A 23,318-nucleotide genomic window follows, 5' to 3' on the forward strand; every position below is an offset into this window, starting at 1 on the left:
CGGATCTCCCCACACACCGGAGGGATGTTCGTCAGGTTCTGCTCAGGCTCAGGCAGAACCACCTCTACGCTAAATATGAGAAGTGCCTCTTTGAGCAGACCTCGCTTCCGTTTCTGGGCTACATAATTTCTCAGACCGGCCTACGAATGGATCCTGAGAAACTGTTTGCCATCCAGAAGTGGCCCCGACCAGAGGGGTTGAAAGCTATTCAGCGGTTCCTGGGTTTCGCCAACTACTACAGCCTCTTCATACCGCACTTCTCTTCCCAGACTGCCCCAATCTCTGCGCTCACCCGTAAGGGCACTAATCCCAGAGAAAGGCCGCCCGAAGCAGAGGAAGCCTTTCTTTCCTTAAAACAGGCTTTCTCTTCCGCCCCGGTGCTGCATCGTCCGGACGGCAACAAACAATTCTTCCTGGAAGTTGATGCCTCCTCCTCTGGAGCCGGAGCGGTACTTACCCAAAAGTCGCCTTCCGGAAGAATGGTAACTTGCGGCTTCTTCTCCAAACTCTTCTCCTCTTCTGAGCGCAATTATTCTATAGGAGATCGAGAGTTATTGGCCATTAAGCTGGCACTGGAGGAGTGGCGTTACCTGCTCGAGAGGGCTCTTCACCCAGTAATTATTTACACGGACCACAAGAACTTGGCTTACCTCCAGAGCGCCCAGAGACTTAACCCGCGCCAAGCCCGGTGGTCCTTGTTTTTTGCCCGCTTTGATTTCGTTCTTCATTTTCGCCCGGCAGACAAAAACATCAAAGCTGACGCCTTGTCCCGATCCTTCCTGGTGTCTGATCTAGAGGAGGAACCGAAGCACATCATTGATCCCGCCAGAGTAATGCAGGTGGCTCCCGTGAATCTAAATCGTCTCCCTCCCGGTAAGACGTTCGTAACAGTACCTGATCGGAAGAAGGTCCTACTCTGGGGTCACTCGTCTAAGCTAGCTGGCCACGCCGGTCAGAAAAAGACCCTCCAGTTTATTACCCGGCATTACTGGTGGCCTACCCTGCACAAGGATGTAATAGACTTTGTTTCAGCCTGTGTGTCCTGCGCCCGCAACAAAGTTCCGAGACACCTGCCAGCCGGTCGCCTCCTTCCTCTTCCAGTACCTGCTGCCCCGTGGCAGCATATAGCTATGGACTTTATAACGGATCTCCCTGTCTCTGCCGGTTGTACGGTCATTTGGGTGGTCGCTGACCGCTTTTCCAAGATGGCGCACTTCATTCCCCTGCCTTGTCTCCTGTCTGCACCCGAACTGGCTAAAGACTTTATCCGCCACATCTTCCGTCTCCATGGCCTGCCCCTCCACATCGTGTCGGATCGTGGGGTTCAGTTCACCTCACGCTTCTGGAGAGCCACATGTAAGCTGCTTGACGTCACCCTGGACTTCTCCTCCGCTTACCACCCACAGTCCAATGGTCAAGTGGAGCGGATCAATCAGATCCTGACCAGTTACCTCCGGCACTTCGTTAATGCCCACCATTCGGACTGGGTGGATCTCCTACCATGGGCCGAATTCTCTTACAATAATCACGAGAGTGAATCTTCCTCCAAATCCTCGTTTTTTGCAGTCTTCGGTCAGCATCCTCGGAACCCATTTCCCGTCTCCACCTCGGTGGACAATCCGGCTGCGGAATCTCTCATTAGCGAATTCTCCTCCATTTGGGAGAGTACCCGATCCGCACTCCTTCAGTCGTCCGAGTGGATGAAAAAACACGCTGACAAAAAACGCCTGGATCCTCCACAATTCCGTCCTGGAGATAAAGTCTGGCTCTCGTCCAAGTATGTTTGGCTCAAGATTCCCTCCTACAAGTTAGGGCCTCGGTTCATCGGCCCACTGGAAGTTATCAAACAAATCAATCCGGTGGCCTATAAATTGAAACTCCCGGCCAACTTACGGATCCCTAACTCCTTCCATGTATCTCTCCTCAAACCCGTGGTATTTAACTCTTTTTCCAAGTCTACAGGTACGCCCCCTGCTCCGGTTTCCGCTGAGAACGAGTTTGAGGTAGAGAACATTCTGGCCACCAAAAGGGTAAGAGGAAAAACCTTTTTTCTGGTAGATTGGAAGGGGTTTGGTCCTGAGGAGAGAACGTGGGAGCCCCGGGAGAACATCCATGCCACTCTCATCCTTGATAAATTTCTTTCTGGCATAAAAAAGGGGGGGCCTAAAGGGGGGGTACTGTAGCGTCGGCGTCCCTGCCTCCTGCTAGGCAGGGACGCTGTTCCCCTCACCTCTCCGCTCCGTGCCCGGCGTCTTCCTCCCGCTCTGCTGGCAGCGCGCGCTGCTTCCCGACCACGGCGCTTAGGGCGCGCGCGCTCCCCCCCTCTCTTAAAGGGGCCGCGCGCGCCGTCCTAAGGAGTCCCCGGCCAATGGCCGGAGGACTTCACCATATATAAGGCACCTCCTCCAAAATGGAGGTGCCCGAGCAATGTTGTTGCAAAGCCTTCACTCTGCTTCAGCCCTCAGGTCCCGTTACCAGTTACCTGCCAGTCACCTGCCAGATTCCTGCTTGTTACCTGCCAGTCACCTGCCAGATTCCTGCCTGTTACCTGCCAGTCACCTGCCAGATTCCTGCTTGATACCTGCCTGATATCCGCTTACCTGCTTGCAAGCCTGCGGTCCGACGGTCTGCCTTCCGACACCTGTCAGTCTGTCTATGGACCAGCCTGCCCGCTCACCTGGGAGCGCTCACCTGCTACCTGCCTGCTAGCCTACCTGGAGGCTCTGCCGTCACTTGCCGTGACCACCTGCCTGTCCAGAGACTCTCGCCCGCTCACCTGGGAGCGCTCACCTGCTACCTGCCTGCTAGCCTACCTGGAGGCTCTGCCGTCACTTGCCGTGACCACCTGCCTGTCCAGAGACTCTTGCCCGCTCACCTGGGAGCGCTCACCTGCTACCTGCCTGCTAGCCTACCTGGAGGCTCTGCCGTCACTTGCCGTGACCACCTGCCTGTCCAGAGACTCTTGCCCGCTCACCTGGGAGCGTCCACCTGCTACCTGTCTGCTAGTCTACCTGGAGGCTCTGCCGTCACTTGCCGTGACCACCTGCCTGTCCAGAGACTCTTGCCCGCTCACCTGGGAGCATCCACCTGCTACCTGTCTGCTAGTCTACCTGGAGGTTCTGCCGTCACTTGCCGTGACCACCTGCCTGTCCAGAGACTCTCGCCCGCTCACCTGGGAGCGCTCACCAGCCACCTGCCTGCTGTCCTTCTACCCAGAGACTGTCCCTGTCACTTGCCGTGACTACCTGCCCTTCTACCCAGAGACTGTCCCTGTCACTTGCCGTGACTACCTGCCCTTCTACCCAGAGACTGTCCCTGTCACTTGCCGTGACTACCTGCCCGTCTTCCCTGGGAGCCACACGCTTCCTTACAAGGACCGACCCCTTGTATATTTGCTCAGAGGTTCCACCTCCCAGACCCGTTACACAGATGAAGGTTGTACAAATTACAAATTCATATTGCAAATACATTTTTCAAGCTCTTTGAAAGCGTTCAGTGTAATATGAAGTCAACGTAATTACTCACTGCTCCCAAGAAGGCACATCCAGTCCCAAGTCTTATGACTGTTGGAATTAGACTAAATTTCCTTGCCTGAATATAGAAGCCAAAATATCATTAAAGTTGAAATATCAGGTTAAGAGTTGCTAATATTTAATTAAGATGCAAACACAAACCTCTCCGGTCACAGATATTTCAAAGCGGATCCCGTAGAGCTTTAAGAGATCTCTATATTCTTGATTCTTTCGATCCCAATAATAAGTTGCCGTTCTACAAGGTAATAAAACATAAAACTGTCTTTTCTGATAATTTTTAGGTATACATCGCTCGCCTTCTTTCTTCCCCCTTATCTATCTGCCAGCCAAACAATCCTTTTTGGTGTGAATTGTTGCTAATAGAAGAGGAAGTGTCAAGTGAGCAGCTCCTCAGCTTCTGTGGAGAGGGGAGCGGATGGATCCATGATGAGCCTGAAAATATTTTTTGATTTATTACCTGTGATGAAGAATTTGCTAAAGAAGCTGTGACTGTCCTATCTGGGTCACTTTGGCACATGTGGACTCCATTGGACTACATACAGAGGTTGTCCACTACTTTAACATAGATGGCCTATCTAGATGGTCACCAATGTCTGATCGGTGGGGGAGCGGCAGCCTGCATCCCTGTCGATTGGTTGCTCTCCGTGTCGGCGGCAGCTGGAACTGACCAGTTAAGGTGCTGCACAGCTCCATCTACTCTATAGTGGCCATGCCAGGTACTACACATCCACCTCCTTTTCAAATCAAAATGGGCTCTTTAATTCACAGCCATGTAATACTGTACCTGCAGGGAAATTGCATAGCTGTTGGCATCCTCCGTTGGCAAGATCAGTTGTGTGCTGGGGATCCTGGTGATTGCAATGGCAGCTTTTATATGAAAGCAGATATCTGATCTGAGACAACCCTTTTAAAATTGCCAACATTTTGTAAGCAGCCTGTGCACTCATTCATCTTTCTCTATCCAAGCAAATCTGTATGAAATCTACTTTTACACCAAAAAGGTTGGACAGTTCCGATGTACATGAGGATCTTTCACAAAATTTTTCACGTTATCCTGGACATACCATGTAATAGTGGCTGCAGAGCACAATAAAAAGTTTTTGTGCTTTTTTTATTTTGCCTCTCCGTTGTGATGATATTAGCAATAAAATATTTGGCACCTAATGAGCTATTAACTTTTTAATATTTCCAGAACTTTTGTGTGGTGTAATATATGTTTTGTGCTTATTTAGGCTGCACTCTCCAGCTGACAGGACCTGTGGACTCATGTGATCCTGATGACATCATCACAAGTCCTTCTTCACTTCTATGCTGCTGCCTGTTATGATTGGTCAGCATCATACAGGAGGTGAAGCACACGCCCCCAGAGAAAACTATCTAGTAACCACCCATTTGGACTTACCTAAAGTTAACTCATTAGGTGCCAGATATTTGATTGCTAATACCTCCACAACGGAGAGGTGAAATTAGAAACAAAACAAAAAAAATATTCGGCCCTGCAGCCACTAATAACTACCGTGTCCAGTTCAACGTGAAAAATTTGGTGAAAGGTCCTCTTTAAAGTAGTTTTAAGTCTTCTAGATCAAGTCTTGCAATATAAGAAATCTCACCGAAAGTTGTTTTTCCTGTCTTGCAGTCTAAATGAGTATTGTGGATTACAAGCGCTTTCTGACGTGTCCAAGTCACAGATCCACATAATGTCAATTCCAACAACGCCACCCTGAAATATATTATCATTAACATAAGCATAGGGATTTGAATTATGGATATTGCTTCTTCGAAAAAATTGTGTGAAATATTGTCAGTTTTCATTCAGCTTAAACGACACTTCACTGTACTACATGGGCCGTGGGACATATTGTGATTGTGATACACCTCTTAGGGTACGTGCACACGATCAGTAATTGCTGCGGATTGGATGCAATGCACTTGCGCTGCGTGCAAACCGCAGTGGCCAGATGTTACAGCATAGTGGATGGGATTTCAAGAAATCCCATGCCCACTATGCGTCTCTGTGCACCTGCGGATCACCTGTGGACACGGACATGCGGCACATCTTTACAGATCACAGCATGTCAATTTCTCTTGCGGAGAAACTAGTTTCCGCAAGAGAAATTATATAACTGTAATGTATAGGATGCGGTGAATCCGCACATGCAGATTCACCTGCGTGCAGCGCTTTGGACGCAGCATGCTGTATTCAAAGCACTGCCAATACCGACCGTGTGCACATACCCTTAAGAAGCAGCTGCATCCAGAACTTTACTGCAACTTTAAAGGGAATGTAGCATCAGTAAATTATCTATTGTTTGATTTTTCCATCAAATATATTTTCTAAAACATTTTGATATTTATTTTGTATATTTTCATATCACTATCTATATAAAAAAAATCTTGCAAATTTCCATTGGCTATTAGGCTAAGGCTGTGTGCCCACGATGCATTTTTTAAGCGTTTCCGCAGCGGCAAAAACGCTGCAGAAACGCTTAAAACACGCATGGTAGAAGGCCTGCCATGTTCACCAATAATAATATGCATGTGCTGTGCACATTCTGCAGAAATTTCCGCTGCGGGTTATCATTGCAGAAAAAACACAGCACTACCAATTATTTTGCGGAAGCGCTGCGTTTTCACCGCCATTGACTTGCATTGGAACGTTTGGATTCCGCATCACTGGATCTGTACATGCGGAATCCAAGCGTTTCAATGCGCGGATGGTACCCGGGTCTGGAGAAGAGGAGACTCTCCTCTGGACCCGGATACCATAGAATCTGTAAAAAAAAGAATAAAATAAAAAATAAATATTATATTTACCTTCTGATGGCCCGCGGTGCGCTTGTCTTTGCTTGCCGGCAGATCGCGGTGGACTGAAGGACCTGCGCTGACGTCATAGTCATGTGACGGCAGGTCCTTCAGTGTACCGTGAGCTGCGAGCAAGCCAGGACGGAGCGAATAAAGACTGCGGGGGCCAACAGAAGGTAAGTATAAATTTATTTTTTTATTTTTTACCATTCTTTAAGGTCACACTATATAAATCCATGCCGGTTGCATGGATTTATATAGTGTGACCAAGTTGTCAAGCACTTTCAAAGTGATGCTAAAATCGCTTGGAAAGCGCTTGTCAACCGCATGCGGAAATGCATGTGAAGAACGCTTCACATCCGCATGTCCCTGGCAGGAAAAACGCATGTACAATCCGCATGCGTTTTTTTCTGCCAGGGAGAAGCAGAAACGCTCAGGAAAAAATCTGGAGCATTTCCGCATCGTGGGCACATAGCCTTAAGATTAGACTCCCACTTCCTGTTCTTCACCTGGACATCTGCAGTAAAAGACTGATTCAAACCCTATTAAATTATATTGAAGCATTCATCAGGACAAATGTCATTGTGAATTAAAGGAGAAGAGATGAGCTGTGATAATCACCTATTGTGAATGGTGGATCCGACTGTATGTTATCCTCTGTGTGGCACTAATTTTTAATTGTAATGCTGCATGTGATGCTCATGAGATTGATGATGAGTCGCCTGTACACAACAGTAATTGTGAATTTAATATAAGGCCAATGTGAAAGTTGCAAGACCTTTTATTTAATTTATATATAAATTGTGATATGAAAAATTACAAGAAATATTTTCAAAAATTACAAAAAAAATGCATTTAAAATTAAAACCAGATTTAAGCTGCACCGAGTATTTGGTGAGTTTTTGATATTGCAGATTTTCTGTGGCATTTCTGGATCTATTAAGTAAATTGTTTTTTTCATTGCGTTTTTGTGTGCATTGTTTTACATGCCAAGCCCGCATCTTTCCCCGCACTTGATGGCTGATTTAATCCGCGTGTGGCTGTTAACTTGTTATATCCCGCTGTTAATCTCTGGTATTTAACATGCGCCAGCAGGGGGTGCGTCCATCCAATCTCCAATCTGCTGAAGACCCCCGTCCCGTGCCTGTCATTACAATCCTCCAGTGAAAGCCAGCCTGTGGCCGTCGTTTATTGGAGATCATGATTTTCTCTATACATAGCAGTGCTGAAGCACTGCTATGTATAGCACAAGCGATCAGACGATCGCAGCTTCAAGTCTCCTAAAAAGACTATTAAATACAGTAAAAAGTGAAATAAAAAGTTTTAAAAAATATGAAAAAAAACCCCTCAAAACTTCAAATCACCGCCCTTTTGCCCCATTAAAAATAAAACAATTCAAAAAAATACACATTTGGTATCCCTTCATTTGTAAAAGTCTGATCTATCAAAATGTAACATATATTAATCTAATCGGTAAACGGTGTAATGAGAAAAATAATCAAAACGCTAGAATAACGTTTCTCTGCCACCGCAACATTTGAATAAAATGTAATAACATCCCCATATCATGAAAATTTAAAGTGCTACGGGTCTCAGAAAATGGCGCCAAAAGCTAATTTATTTATTTTTTTACAAATTTCCCAATATTTTTTCACCACTTACTTAAAACTATACATGTCTGATATCGACTTACTCGTACAAACCTGGAGAATCATATTGCCAGGTCAGTTTTACCATATAGTGAACATGGTAAATACAAAAAACAATTGTGAAATTGCACTATTTTTACAATTTCAACACACTTGGTATTTTTTTTGCCGTTTTCCAGTACGCTATATGGTAGAATGAATGGTATAATTCAAAAGTACAACTCGTCCTGCAAGAAACAAAATAAAAAAAGTTATGGCTCTTCGAAGAAGTGGAGGGAAAAACGCCATGTCATGAAGGGGTTAAGCAATAGGTCATTTTTTATGACAAATTCTCTGAAATAACAATTGCCACAGACAACTGTACTGAGGGAATGATCAAGCCACAAGCATATGCAACTTGGTATTTTTATTTATACATATTTAGATTAAACATATTTATTTATTCATGTATTTATTTAGCATTTCTCTTATCTGGAACATATTGGCATATGAATAACAAATGGGTCATTTCCTTTTCTACAACCAGCTTCTGTTACCTACCACTACCACTCCTGCTAGACACTCACCCAGCTTTACAGAGGACTTGTCTATTCTGCCACAAGACAGCCCTGGTGAGTGTGCAAGTATAGGGCAGACACAGATAAATCCGGTAGGTACAGGGGTGGACATACTATTGGTGCAACCTGTGCAGTCGCACTGGGGCAACACACCCACCTCTAAAGAAAAAAGATGCTTCTATCACATATTTGGACAGCACGTTGGCTCAGTGGTTAGCACTGTTGCTTTGCAGCACTGGGGTCCAGGGTTCAAATCCCACCAAGGACAACATCTAAAAGGAGTCTGTAGGTTCTCCCTTTGTTTGTGTGGGTTTCCTCTGGGCATTCCAGAGACATACTGATAGGAAAAGTAGATTGTGAGCCCCAATGAAGACAGTGATGATGATGTCTGTAAAGTGCTATGGAATATGATGGTGCCATATAAGCAAAGAAAAATAAATAATAATAATCATAGATACCATAAAGTGGACTGCAAAGTGCCCCATGCTGTTCTTGCAAAGGGCCCTCCTCTGTCTGTGTATGCCCCTAAGTAAGCACAATGCCATCCTTAGTATGTGTTACACAGCCTATCTGTAACCTATCACTGTATATCAAAGGTTCATTGATTGTGTTGCGCAAGCCGTTATTAAATATAATAGACCCTGTTGCACTTCATTTTATATTAAGTAACTAATGATGCGGTACTAACTTTCGATAACACCATTGCAACCTTACCAGTCTCTGAATGGAGCCATTTGTTGGTGGCCTGACAACTCTAAACAGGAGTCTGATAGCAAGAAGAAGATGATGACAATATGCGTTACTGTGAAGGCAAGAAAGATGCTGATATTTGTCCACCATGTGGTTGGGGTTTGGTGGTATTACAGGGAGTCCCCGACTTGATGAACATCCGACTAACATATGACTCCTATATATGAACATTGGATGCTCAAAAAAAACAAACTAACATACTCACCGCTGGACGGAGGGCAGCAGAGAGGCCAGAGAAGTGGGTATTGGTTAAAAAAAAAATAATCAAATGGCTCTCTGGCGGGCCCACTGCCCTCTGTCCAGTCCTCTTCTTTCTGCCGTCGTGCACTGAACTCCAATTCTTCCAGCTGCATGCAGACCCATCTACTACGGAAAAAAGAGGACTGTATGGTGGGCGACAACCAGCAGAATTTCCGGAGAGGTCAGCAGTGAGGTAAATATTATTTATTTTTTTCCCAGCCTTTTTCCAACTTACATATCTGGTTTACAAACAAAAATACAGAAGGAATCTACTTCGTAACCCGGGGACTGCCTATATGTTGGTCTTTATAATGTAGTTTCCATTTATTTTCACTCTGGTGGTAATATTCATTCACTATATGGTGATAATAAGTGGTCATGGTATGATCATATTCATTTATAATGTGTTGGTCTTATGATTTGATCTCGGTGGTGGACTGATCATTCATTCTCAAAATTCTCAATTCACGGGGAAAATCTGTATACAATGAAGACAGCTTTTTACATTACTGAGATAGAAGTTGGGAGCTACTACTGATAAGATGCTATACAGATGGGAGGGGTAGGAGGAGGCCGGAGCTCTTTTTCTATCACCTCCCTCCTAACACAGCCTCGCTACATAGGAGACTGCAGTTATTACTGATAAGATTATATACAGAAGGGAGGGGGAAGAGCTAGAGGCAGAGGTCTTCTTCTAGCTCCTTCCTCCTCTTCTTCCCGCCCCACTACATAGAATCTTTTGAGCAGAAACTGCTATCTCAGTAATTAAATCTGTCTTCACTAAATACAGATTTTAGCTGGAAATTGAGACTTTTCAAAATTATATGATAAGATGATAAGATATATTATAACGTTTCTTATTTTCACATGTACTATTGATTTATGAGATAAAAATTTATGTAAATACTTTTATGCCCAAAAATGACAAAAGTATTCTCAGACTGATACCTTTATTGGCTAACCAGAAAAAAAATATATATATGCAAGCTTTCAGAGCACAAAGGCCCCTTCTTCAGGCGTTATTACAAATGAATTCATAAGACACAAGGCACAACATTTAAGAGATGTTACAGCAAGACATTTGTTCATGAGGTGTAAGGGGTGATACCTCCTACTGATATGTCAAGGAGATCAAATTAGGGTTTTTTGTTGCAAACGGAGAGGCCTTGGGAATATTTAATTATCTGGAGGTGTGAATTGTGTCCATGTAGTGAGTCATAAATCCAGGTGTTAGATTGAGTCCTGTTGACAAGGAATTGAACATCCTTATCAATTTGAATTCCCAGATTCTTCTCTCCCGGTCATCTTTGAAGTGACCTTTTAGTATAAAGACTTTAAGATCTGTCATACAGTGTCCTGGGCCAGAGAAATGTTTTCCTACAGGCGTGTCCAGTTCATTCTTAATTGTGTGTCTGTATAAATTCATTCTCGTTTGCAGTTTTTGCATCGTTTCGCCAATATAAACTCCTTCTGGGCAGCTTGTACATTGTATCGTGTACACCACATTTGAGGATGTATATGAAAAAACATCCATGATTTTGTAGTCCTGATTTGTGTTTGGTATACAGACTGTATTTGATGGTAATATGTGGGTACAAGTTTTGCATTTTTTGTTTTTACATGGGGATGTGCCCGTCACTGATGGTGATGAGAGGACACTTTTGACAAGGAAATTCCAAGAGGTACGGCTGCTTCTAGTGATTCTTGTAGCTCTGTGGATCAGTTCATCTATTACCAGTGGATGGTATCCTTGATGTAGGAATGGATTCCTCAGTGACAGCAACTGCAGCAATCTCATAGAATCATAGAATGGTAGAGTTGGAAGGGACCTCCTGGGTCATCTGGTCCAACCCCCTGCTCAAAGCAGGATTCACTAAATCATCCCAGACAGATATCTGTCCAGCCTTTGTTTGAAGACGTCCATTGAAGGGGAACTCACCCCCTCTTGTGGCAATATATCTTATCATCTTATCATATCATTTTGAAAAGTCTCAATTCTCAGCTAAAATCTGTATTTAGTGAAGACAGATTTAATTACTGAGATAGATATATATTTTTTCTGAGAATACTTTTGTCATTTCTGGGCATAAAGGTATTTAAAGTATTTTTTCGGACTATAAGACGCACTTTTTTCCTCCAAACTTTTGGAGGAAAGTGGGGGCTGCATCTTATCGTCCGAATACTATACACAAGGCTGTGCGTGGTGGTGGGTGTGGGGGAGCAGCAGCGGAGGATCAGTGTGGCACAGGAGGCAGCAGACGCATGATGCAGCCTACGTTGTGCCCTAAAGAAAATGAATATTCCCTGCTCCCCACGCCCATGGGCGTGGAGAGCAATGAATATTCATTTCTCTTAACAGCAGGCACACTGGAGCCGCAGCGCGGCTCCTGCTGCCGCTCTGCAGTCAGTGTGCCTGCTATTAAAGCTCATGAATATTCGCTACAATCCACTCCCATGGGTTGTAGTGAATATCCATGGTCTTTAATAGCAGGCACACTGACTGCAGAGCGGCAGCAGGAGCCGCGCAGAGGTACAGTGTGCGCGCTACTGAACAGACTGAATGGTCACTGCTCTCCACGCACAGAGTCCCGGTGTGGGGAGCAGTGACTATTCCAGCATGGCGTCTCACACTGTGTGAGGGCGCATGGCGGGGACGCCATGCGCGCCCTGCCGTGCGCGGCTCACACAGTGAGAGTGTCGGGAGCAGAGCAGGACAGCGCTGGAGGAGAGAGGAGGTGAGTATGATTGTTGTTTTTTTTGTGGGCAGCGTAATGGGGGCTCAGAGGTTGCCATGCATACCAGGATGGGGGCTCAAGGGGTGCCATGCATACCAGGATGGGGGCTCAGAGGGTGCCATGCATACCAGGATGGGGGCTCAAGGGGTGCCATGCATACCAGGAAGGGGGCTCAGAAGGTGCCATGCATACCAGGATGGGGGTTCAAGGGGTGCCATGCATACCAGGAAGGGGACTCAGAGGGTGCCATGCATACCGGGATGGGGGCTCAAGGGGTGCCATGCATACCAGGAAGGGGGCTCAGAAGGTGCCATGCATACCAGGATGGGGGCTCAAGGGGTGCCATGCATACCAGGAAGGGGGCTCAGAGGGTGCCATGCATACCAGGATGGGGGCTCAAGGGGTGCCATGCATACCCGGATGGGGGATCAAGGGGTGCCATGCATACCAGGATGGGGGCTCAAGGGGTGCCATGCATACCAGGATGGGGAATCAAGGGGTGCCATGAATACCAGGATGGGGAATCAAGGGGTGCCATGCATACCAGGATGGGGGATCAAGGGGTGCCATGAATACCAGGATGGGGGATAAAGGGGTGCCATGAATACCAGGATGGGGATCAAGGTGTACCATGAATACCAGGATGGGGGATCAAGGGGTGCCATGCATACCAGGATGGGGGATCAAGGGGTGCTATGCATACCAGGATGGGGGATCAAGGGGTGCCATGAATACTAAGATGGGGATCAGGGGGTGCCATGAATACCAGGATATGGGATCAAGGAGTGCCATGAATACCAGGATGGGGGATCAAGGGGTGCCATGCATACCAGGATGGGGGATCAAGGGATGCCATGAATAATAGAATGGGGATCAGGGGGTGCTATGCATACCAGGAAGGGGGATCAAGGGGTGCCATGCATACCAGAAAGGGGAATCAAGGAGTGCCATGCATACCAGAAAGGGGGATCAAGGAGTGCCATGCCTACCAGGATGGGGGACAAAGGGGTGTCATGCATACCAGGATGGGGGATCAAGGGGTACCATGCATACCATGATGGGGATGGGGCCACGTATACCAGGAAGGAGGGGCCATATATACCAGGATGGAGGATATTAACAGAATTGGGGGACATTACCCCAATACCAGTGTAAGCAGCAGACCCCCTCCCCCATAACAGGGCATCATGACCACATTTTTTGCTTAAATTTGTGTTCCTCTAAAACTTATGTGCATCTTATGGTCCGGTGCATCTTATAGTCCGAAAAATACGGTACATTGATATTTCTGGCTAACACGGTGCCACAATATAACTTTGATTTATACATCATTGAGATCAAAATTAAAAAGTTTTTTTTTAAAGAAGTCAGCTGAAATTGGAATCTTAGGGCAGGGACACACTGCCGTATTTTTCTTGCGAGGATCACATGGTAAACCTCATACTGGCTGGCACCTCTCCTGACCAGAGCTTGACAGCAGCATAGAAATCCATCATGCTGTCATGCTCAGGTCAGGAGAGGTGCAGGCCAGTCCATTCAGTGCGATGCGATTATCGCATGAGTTATACGGCCGTGTGTCCCTGCCCTTAATGGTAATGTTTCATCTGAGAAAAGTATGCAAAATAGCTCCTTCACAAACTGAAAGAAACTATCTTGCAAATACCATCTAGAAAAGGTTACCAGCCTATAAGTCAATGTCTAACCCTTTAATGGGCCGTGTAACATGACCAGGGATCAATGTCAATCAAGAAACTCATCTACAGACAGCTTGTTTCACACCCTTGACACCCTTGACACAGTGTGACACCCTTGAGAGAACATGAGTGAAGTAGATGTGGTTCTCCTCAAAGAGATCTGCTAAGTATGGATGGGAGAAAATAAGACAAATTAGCTGTCTCCCAAAAGGAAAGGAACTGGCAAAGTCCAAGGGTGTAAATATGATAGGCAGGGACGGCATGAAGGCATTACCGCCCTTACTGGCGTATGGGGCCCGGTGAGCAGGCTGGGCCCCCATTCTTCTGCTCACCGGGCCTCAGTGGCAGGATTCTGTTGGTTCAGTACTGTGAATGTGCGTCCTTGGAGGCACGTTCACTTTAAATCTACTGCCGTGCGGGAAGCTTCCCACATGGCAATAGTTAGCAGTCGCCAGCCAATCACAGGCCAGCAGCTGACATCACAGCGCACGTCGCTGGCGTATGAGGTCACTGTGCTTCAGGTGATGGGAGAGCCGGACACCGCTGAAGCGCCGGAAGGTAAGGAAAAACTTTATTTTTTTGTAAAGCCACACTATGGTGTCAAGATGGAGAGACATTGGGGGCAGGATGGAAACATGGGGGCAGAATGGAAGACATTGGGGGCAGGATGGAAACATGGGGGCAGAATGGGAGACATTGGGGGCAGAATGGAAACATGGGGCAGGATGGAAACATGGGGCAGAATCGAGACATTGGGGGCAGAATGGAGAGACATGGGGGCAGGATGGAGAAATTGGGTGCAGAATGGGAGACATTGTGGGCAGAATGGAGAGACATGGGGCAGGATGGAGACATTGGGGGCAGGATGGAGACATTGGGGGCAGGATGGAGTGACATTGGGGGCAGAATGGAAACATGGGGGCAGAATGTAGACAAATGGGGGCAGGATGGAGACAAATGGGAGCAGGATGGAGACATGGGGGCAGAATGGAGACATGGAGGCAGGATGAAGACATTGGGGGCAGAATGGAGACATGGGACCAGAATGTGGGACACTATTACTGAAGTGGTTAATTATGGAGACATTGGAGGCAGAATGGAGACATGGGGGGTAGAATGGAGACATGGGGGCAGGATGTGGGATATTACTGTAGGGGCTAATTATGGATATTATTACTGTTGTGATGTATTTTATTTTTGAGGATACTGTTTTCAGTGAGGGGGGTCCTGTTACTGTGCAGGGCGGCATTATATTGCATTTTTTTCTTCATCTGGTGTAGTGCAGAAGTTGGGGAAAAATTGGGGAATGTGCTCTGGAAGCGGTGCTCTAGATGTTATTTTATGCAGACACGAGTCCTGGCTGGAAGTAGTGATGGCGGTCTGTGCTGGATTAAGAGGAAAAATGAAGATGAAGGACTTCAACTAGAGATGTCACTGGTGAGTCAGTGTGTTATCTGTATGCTGACACTATACACTGTATACTATGTAAAGAGCTCCCATGTATAATGGCACTTATGGTAATATTAGTACTGTTTTTTATTAATGATCAGTATTTTAGTATTCAGTCACTATGTGATGGTAATATGAGGTCTGTTCATGGTGAGGCGGTATTTGCACCTTGTATGTGGTAGTATTCGGTCACTATGTGGTGGTAATATTTGATCTTGTCACGGTGTGGCGGTATTTGTCCCTTGTATGTGGTCATATTCGGTTACTATGTGGTGGTAATATGTGTTCTGGTCATGGTGTGATGGTATTTGTTCCTTGTATGTGGTATTATTCGGTCACTATGTGGTGGTAATATGTGGTTTAGTCATGGGGTGATGGTATTTGTTCCTTGTATGTGATATTATTGGTCATTTTAAAAAATTTATGTGACACAATCCCTTAAATAAAAATAAACCTAAAAAGAGTATTGGGTATTATAAGAAATGTTTAATAGGTTAGAGTAGAGTAGGGCCCGGCCAGAAGAGTCTCCTTGTCGTGGTGGCGGCTTAAAAAATCTTTTGGCCAAAACAAAAGCTGCTGGCTATGTGTGTGATCTGATGTTCGATGGGAACTGTTAATGTGTGATTGGTGAGGACTTGGTGCAGAAGTGGAGTTTTTCCAAGAGTGAGAGGTGGGACTGTGGAAGGTTCGAGGGGTGGAAGCGGAGCTGGGGTGGAGGCAGAGTTGGGGTGGAAGAGGAGCGGAGTCTCAAGGGGGCCCGAAAATTTTGCCAGTATCAGTCCTCGAAATTCCTGGTGGCAGCCCTGATGATAGGTACAGGGGTTGCACTCACACCCAGGACCTAGATCTTAGGGGGCCCAAAAGGTTCCTTTGGCCCATATGAAAAGACTATTACTATTAAAAATCTGTGATAGTTGGGGGTCCTGTAGGAGATTATGCATCAGGGCCCACGAGCTTCAAGTTACACCACTGGCAAAACCAATGTCTAACCCTATAACAAGCTTACACTGATGAGGGGCAATCACTCCAAAACAGTTTGCCTATGAGATTCAGGCTTGGCATTTATCCCTAGTTGTGTATAAAAGCTAGCTAAAATGTCAGATAATTGATTATACATTTTTATACGTATACATAGAATAGATAATTAACAAGAATATGTATTTTGAAGACACGTACCAAAAATGACAGCTCATTAAAACTATGCCCAGTTTTTGCAACCATCTCACTGATTTTAAAGATGGGACAATATGGACTGGAGATTGGATCATATTTACAGGTCTTGAAATATGTTGTATCTGATGTCTTCTTAGTGTTTGACCTTTCAAAATTAAATAAAAGAATAGTTACAATAACAATACAAATTCAGAAGATCTCATGAAAAAAAGTTTGATGTGTAAAGGAAGAGTCGGATCAATCACCATGCAGCACAGAGAGAGAGAACCCGAACTACCAATGGTCCGCTCATCCCTAATAGTCAGGTAGCCAGGTCAGAACCAGGAGGTACCAGTTGTCACAAAATCGTCAAGCAGGAGTCAGTAAACAAGTCGAAATTAGGAGTATCACTAAAACACAGGAGCTGAGATTCACTCAAGAACTATTTAAGTGATAACTGGCAATGGGAACTGATTCCCAGGGGCTTAAAAAATGAGCAGCCCCACTCAGGGCTGATAGTAGGAAGACAGACAAATGAACTAGGATTTAAAGGGAACCTGACAGATCCCCCATGCCCTCCAACCCACCCACATTTGTGAATTTGTTGCTAAGCAGAAGAAGAAAACCGAACTTTATACAACATATTTTTAAACATGTATTATGTGATAATCACTATAAAGGGCTGGGTAGGCAGGATACTTAACAACAAATACACAAATGCGGGTGGGTTGGAGGCAGGGCCGGTACGAGGGTTAGGCAGGGTAGGCACCTGCCTAGGGCAATACCTTTTGCCTCCCCGAGTGGAGTGCACTTTAAAAAATAAAATCTGACATTGTTGAATGCCTGCGGCCTCTAGCAACTTTCAGGCAGCATGCCTTTAGCACACTAACGCCTATCACCGCATTACTAATTGGCTGCCCCTGCCGGCTCATGAAGGGATCATGTCAGGGTGCATGGCTCCTCAGAGAGCGGTGCATGCTTCAGTCCACAGCCTACAGTGCCACCACACTGGGATGCAGCATTTTATGGCTGCTGATCAGGACGCTGTTCTTATCAATTTACTGGCAGCTCCCGTTGAACAACCTTGAAAAGCAGGGCTGCTCGCTGCTGCCGTTATCCTAACACTGATTGGCTGCAGCGCAGCCAATCAGTGTTAGTTTGTTTGTGTGACCTCTGCAACTCAATTCACAACTTGGGAAAGGTGATGTGCAGTGATTGGTCGCCGGCCCCTGCACTGATGAAGCAGCAGAGGAAGATTAATGGCTCCCTGCTGGCATCTGACTTATTCCCTGGAGTAAAGTGTGAGTAAAATGTGACAAATTAGTCACCCCTAACTGACTGCCTCACCCCCAACCCCAGCACTCTCAGTAAATGCCATCAGGCAGTTATGTTTGATACACTGTAAGGAAGGGGGGACTGTATGGGACATAATGAGGTCTGTGGTGACCATACTGTTTTGGGAGCTGTTGGGAACCTTACATTGGGGGCTGTGGTGACCATACTGTATAGGGGCTGTGGTGGATATCATACTGTGTGTGGGTGTATACTGTATATAAGGGGCTCTGGGGGCCATTATACTGTATCAGTGACTGGGGGGCCATCATCCTGTATATGGGGGCTGTGAGGGTAATCATACTATATATTGGGGGCTGTTGTGGTGACCATACTATATATTGGGGGGCTGTTGTGGACACCATACTGCATGGGGGGCAGGGATGGACATTATAGTGTATATTGGGGGGCTTTTGTGGACATCAAACTGTATGGGCAGCTGTGGTAACCAGTATACTGTGTAGGGGTACAGTGTGAGGAGAGGGTACTGTTTGGAGACCACAATGGTGCACAATATGAGGGCATAGTGTGAAAAGGGGGCGAAGAATGAATATGGAGAGGGTGTAGCATGAAATGGGGATACAGTATGGAGAGAGGTTAGCATGGAGGGGGGACAGTGTGGAGATATAGAGAGTGTAAGGGAAAACAGGAGAGGGGACAGCTATGGCATAGGCCATGGTTCATAAGGGCAGATGGTGTGGTGGTTATAGATGATAATGGCAGACAGTGGGGTAATTATAGCTGATAATAGCGGATAGTGGGGTGGTTATAGCTCATAAGGGCAGACAGTGTAGAGGCCATTACCATAGGAGGCTTATTTAGGGCAAAGTATGGACAAATATTTTTATACAGAGGGCATATTAATAACACTCTTATTTTTAAGGGCACCATGTCAGAATGTGTTGCAGAAGAGTGGAGAAGAGGGAAGTCTGCAAAGACGAGCTGTGGATGTGAAAAGTCATCATGGCATCTGAACAAGATGGAGACCAAAAGAAAGAGAACGACTCCAATTACAAAAGATGTCATCTATAAGGTACCTGACCTGGATGTAAATGTTTATTTGTTTTACTGACTTAGTCTCCTTAGTACTGTGGTTCCTGTATGGTCTGCAGTCTGATGATGGCTGTCAACAACTTCCAGAATCTCCATACCATTGTTAAGGACATACTGGGAGTTGTAGGTTTATGTGATACAATTTTATATGGGGCTGACTTGACATTACCATTGATTGCTGTACTAAACTTGGTTCTTGTAGTCTAATACTTATTGTGTTTCTGTTGATGTATTCATGTACTGATGATGGTACTGGTGTTGTACTTATTTACTGATGATGATTATAGTGACCTATTTATTTACTAATGATGGTTCTAGTGCTCTATTTATGTACTGATAATGATTTTGGTTTTGTATCCATGTACTGATGATGGTTCTGCTGATGAATACAGCATCGGAATCATCATCACTACATGAACACACTACCAGATCCATCAGCAGTATATGAATGCAGATCTAGAATCACCATCACTACATGAATGTCACTAGAACCACTATCTGAAAAGGAATACGTCACCAGAACCACCATCAGTTTTATTTTGAAACTGTATTTGTCGCATGATGGATGGAAAAACCATCATACGTATCCCTTTATCTATAATGCGTTTGTTTAGTTTCACTTAGGGTATCTGCCAAATGCTGGACACCTTAATTGAAACCAAACGCCCCCATTATAGTTAAATTATGTTAGTTTCCATGACTATCCTTAGGTCTGATATTATAATATAGGATGTCAGGGATGAATATCGCTATTTGTCTCTTGTATTGTGTAAATGATCTACACATAATCAATGATTCTACATCTAACTTTGAAATTACACTCCTTGTTGAGCCTCACCTGTAAAGTACACCACTTCATTCTTCTTTTGCTGGTAATTTTTGTTGAAAAAGGTAACAATTGTGGGAGTGGTCATCAGAGCTTGTTACCTGACCCATCAAAGGAAGGGGGGGTTTTAGGGATCCTGCTGCCTAAGGGTATGTGCACACGATCCGGAGATAGCAGCGCTTTGGACGCAGCATATTTTTATTGTGTTCAAAACGCTGCGTTCTATTGAACGCAGGTAAATCCACATAAATCCGCATGTGTTCACTGAACTATGTGGATTTACCACATTCAATACATTCTAGTGGTCAAATTTTTGTTGCGGAGATTAGTGGTGATTCCACAAGAGAGATTGACATGCTGCGGTCCTGAAAGTGATCCGCAGCCTCAGATGCACGTATAGTGGACATGGGATTTCCAGAAATCCCATCCACTCTGCTGTAACATCTGGCCGCTGCGGATTTGACTCTGCATAACCACGCAGCTTCAAAACTGCAGCATTTCCTGATCATGGGCACATACCTTAAGTCTCTGACCCATTCCTTTGCTTGGGGGCTGAGGAGGGATGAGTGGGGAGCCATAGGCCTCATCTGGCTAGGGCACCAAAATATCTTGTCTCAGCCCTGGTTGGAGGGCATGGGGGACCTGTCAGGTTCCTTTTAACCCTAAAGCTTCCGGACTAGCCAGAGCCATAAGCCACAGGAGTAAAAATGGGCTACCGAATAGTCACCCTGCATCATCCGATGATTGAAGCAGAAATAGAAGGGAACAGGCATGGGCACAAATGTCACACCATCATATTTACTGGTGAACAAGTGCCATATATATGTTCACAGAACTATTCATGTTCTGTTTATTAACAATAGTTGTGTTGAGACGGCATCAAGCTTCATTAGCGTGTAGAGGCATAAATGGCAGACATAGGATGATTCTTTTTTCCAAGTAAAATCAAACTAAAAGATGGTGGCTTAAGCATCCAATAATAATTAACTAGCCTTATTATGGCATCACAAATGTATTTACATCAAGAATTTGTTGAAATTTCATTGAATCCATTCTTCCCTCTACCCATGAAATGTTCCCCGTGCCACTGGCTGCAACACAATCCCAAAGCATGATTGATCCACCCCCATGCTTAATGGTTGGCGAGATGTTCTTTTCCTGAAATTCCGTGCCCTTTTTTCTCCACACACACCTTTGATCATTGTGGCCAAAAAGTTTTATTTTAACCTCATCGGCCCACAGGTATTGTTTCCAAAATGCATCAGGCTTGTTTAGATGTTCTTTTGCATACTTCTGAATTTGAATTTTAAGGTGAGGACGCAGGAGAGGTTTTCTTCTGATGACTATTCCATGAAGGCCATATTTGTGCAGGTGTATCTGAACAGTAGAACAATGTACCACAACTCTAGAGTCTGCTAAATCTTTCTAAGGCTATGTGCCCACAATGCGGAAATGCTCCGGATTTTTTCCTGAGCGTTTCTGCATCTCCCTGACAGAAAAAATGCATGCGGATTGTACATGCGTTTTTCCTGCCAGGGACAAGCAGAAGTAAAGTGTTCTTCACATGCATTTCCGCATGCGGGTTGTCAAGCGCTTTCCAGGCGATTTTAGCATCACTTGGAAAATGCTTGACAACTTGGTCACACTATATAAATCCATGCAAGCAGCATGGATTTATATACTGTGACCGAAAGAATGGTAAAAATAAAAAATAAATATTATACTTACCTTCTGATGGCCCCCAGTGCCTTTATCCGATGCATCTTGGGTTGCCGGCAGCTCGCGGTAGACTAAAGGACCTGCTGACGTCAGCGGTCGAGTGACCCGTCACATGACTAAATGATGTCATGGCAGGTCCTTGAGTCCACCGCGATCTGCCAGCAAGCTAAGACAAGCACACCGGGGGCCATCAGAAGGTAAGTATAAATATTTCTTTTTTATTTAATTCTTTTTTTTACAGGTACTATGGTACCCGAGTCCGGAGGAGACTCTCCTCTTCTCCAAACCCGATTACCATCTGCACATTGAAACGCATGGATTCCGCATGAACAGATGCAGTGATGTGGATTCCATGCGTTTCAATGTAAGTCAATGGCGGCGAAAACTCTGCGCTTACGCAAAATAATTGGTAGTGCTGCATATTTTTCCGGAATGATAATCCGCAGTGGAAATTTCCCCACCATGTGCACAGCACATGCGGATTATCATTGGGGAACATGGCAGACCTTCTACCAAGTGTTTTTTAAGTGTTTCTGCAGCGGAATTGCCACTGCGGAAACACTTATAAAATGCATCGTGGGCACACAGCCTAAAGGTCTTTTGTAGTCAAGCGGGGGTTCTGATTTCCCACTCTAGCAATCCTACAAGTAGCTCTCATTGAAATTTTGCTAGGTCTCCCAGACCTTCTCTTGACCTCCACTCTACCTGTTAAAAGGCAATTCTTAATTACATTTCGAACTGAGGAAAGGGCAATTTGAAAGCGCTTTACCTTCTTCTTATAGCCTTCTCCTGCTTTTTGGTTCTCCACCATTTTCATTTTCAGAGTGCTAGGCAGCTGCTTAGAAGAACCCATGGCTGCTGTTTTTTGGCAGGTTAGAGGAGGATGGGTTTTTATAAAGCTGGGAAATTTGCATCACCTGGCCTTTCCTAACGATGATAGTGAACAAGTCATAATAACCCTAACAGGCTAATTAAGGTCTGAAACCTTGGTCAAAGTTATCTGAGTACACAAATCTCCAAGGTGCCCAAACTTTCATCGGCCCAGTTTCCTTTTTGTAATTTTTAAAATGTAAAAAATGACTATGTGTCATCTTTAACTTTAGCCCTTTTAGAGATCATTTAATCTTCAACTTTGACCAGAGGTGCCCAAACTTTTACATGCCACTGAGTCTATGTCAAGCAAGATGATCATTATTGGATGCTGAAGTCACCTTCTTTTACTTAGATTCACTGTAATGTCCTCTGATAATACTAGATATAGTATACTGTCCAAGCAGCCTCTAAGAATGACAAATACATGAAAGGCCACTTAAATTTATGTCCCATATATTCTAAAGCAATATCTAGAAGAACAGGCTCCTATGTGGCTCCTGCTCTCCTTATCCGGCACACGAGGAGGTACTTTACTGCAATGTAAATCTGGGACATTGCTATGGCAACTGTTCTTTCATGTACTTAAGCGTTTTGACATTTTCCGAGCCCATTTAGTACTGCGCTAGACGACTAACAGGTCTGATTAATGGAATTGTGTAAAGACATTTGTGAAATATTTTGTAAATTCCGTTCTCTAAAAGTAACACATTCACCTTGAGAAATTAAATTTGCTGAAGAAGACTTCATTTTTTATTAAAAGAGTGAAGTTTTCAGCTTCATTTAGTGGTATTTCCCTAAGGAAAGAAAAACAAGGATGAAATTTACATTGCTGTTGATTATGATTTTAGATTTATTGTATGTTAATGTATTTCAAATTAAAAGCACAGGATTATTTCTGTAAAGGCATAATCCAGCCTGGATACAGTAAGTGATAACATAAGATTGGTGGTGGTC

The 23,318-nt window shown here is 44.9% G+C and overlaps 1 protein-coding gene across 3 annotated transcripts in view; it reads right to left on the reverse strand.

Moving 5' to 3' along the window:
• The window catches only part of P2RX6 (purinergic receptor P2X 6), a 107,961-nt gene that overhangs the window by 11,379 nt on the left and 73,264 nt on the right, over positions 1 to 23,318 (reverse strand). For all 3 annotated transcript variants that reach the window (XM_073676409.1, XM_073676410.1, XM_073676408.1), the window contains 5 exons: positions 23,078 to 23,158; positions 16,586 to 16,727; positions 5,144 to 5,253; positions 3,675 to 3,768; positions 3,526 to 3,591 (listed from right to left, as the gene is read on the reverse strand). In XM_073676409.1, coding sequence (XP_073532510.1) covers positions 3,526 to 3,591; positions 3,675 to 3,768; positions 5,144 to 5,253; positions 16,586 to 16,727; positions 23,078 to 23,158 — 493 coding nt within the window. The remainder of the gene's footprint in view (positions 1 to 3,525; positions 3,592 to 3,674; positions 3,769 to 5,143; positions 5,254 to 16,585; positions 16,728 to 23,077; positions 23,159 to 23,318) is intronic.

Source organism: Phyllobates terribilis, unplaced genomic scaffold, assembly GCF_046119375.1.
Source record: "Phyllobates terribilis strain yellow unplaced genomic scaffold, ASM4611937v1 Scaffold_1__5_contigs__length_1240528914, whole genome shotgun sequence".
In the NCBI taxonomy this organism is placed as follows: Eukaryota; Metazoa; Chordata; class Amphibia; order Anura; family Dendrobatidae; genus Phyllobates; species Phyllobates terribilis.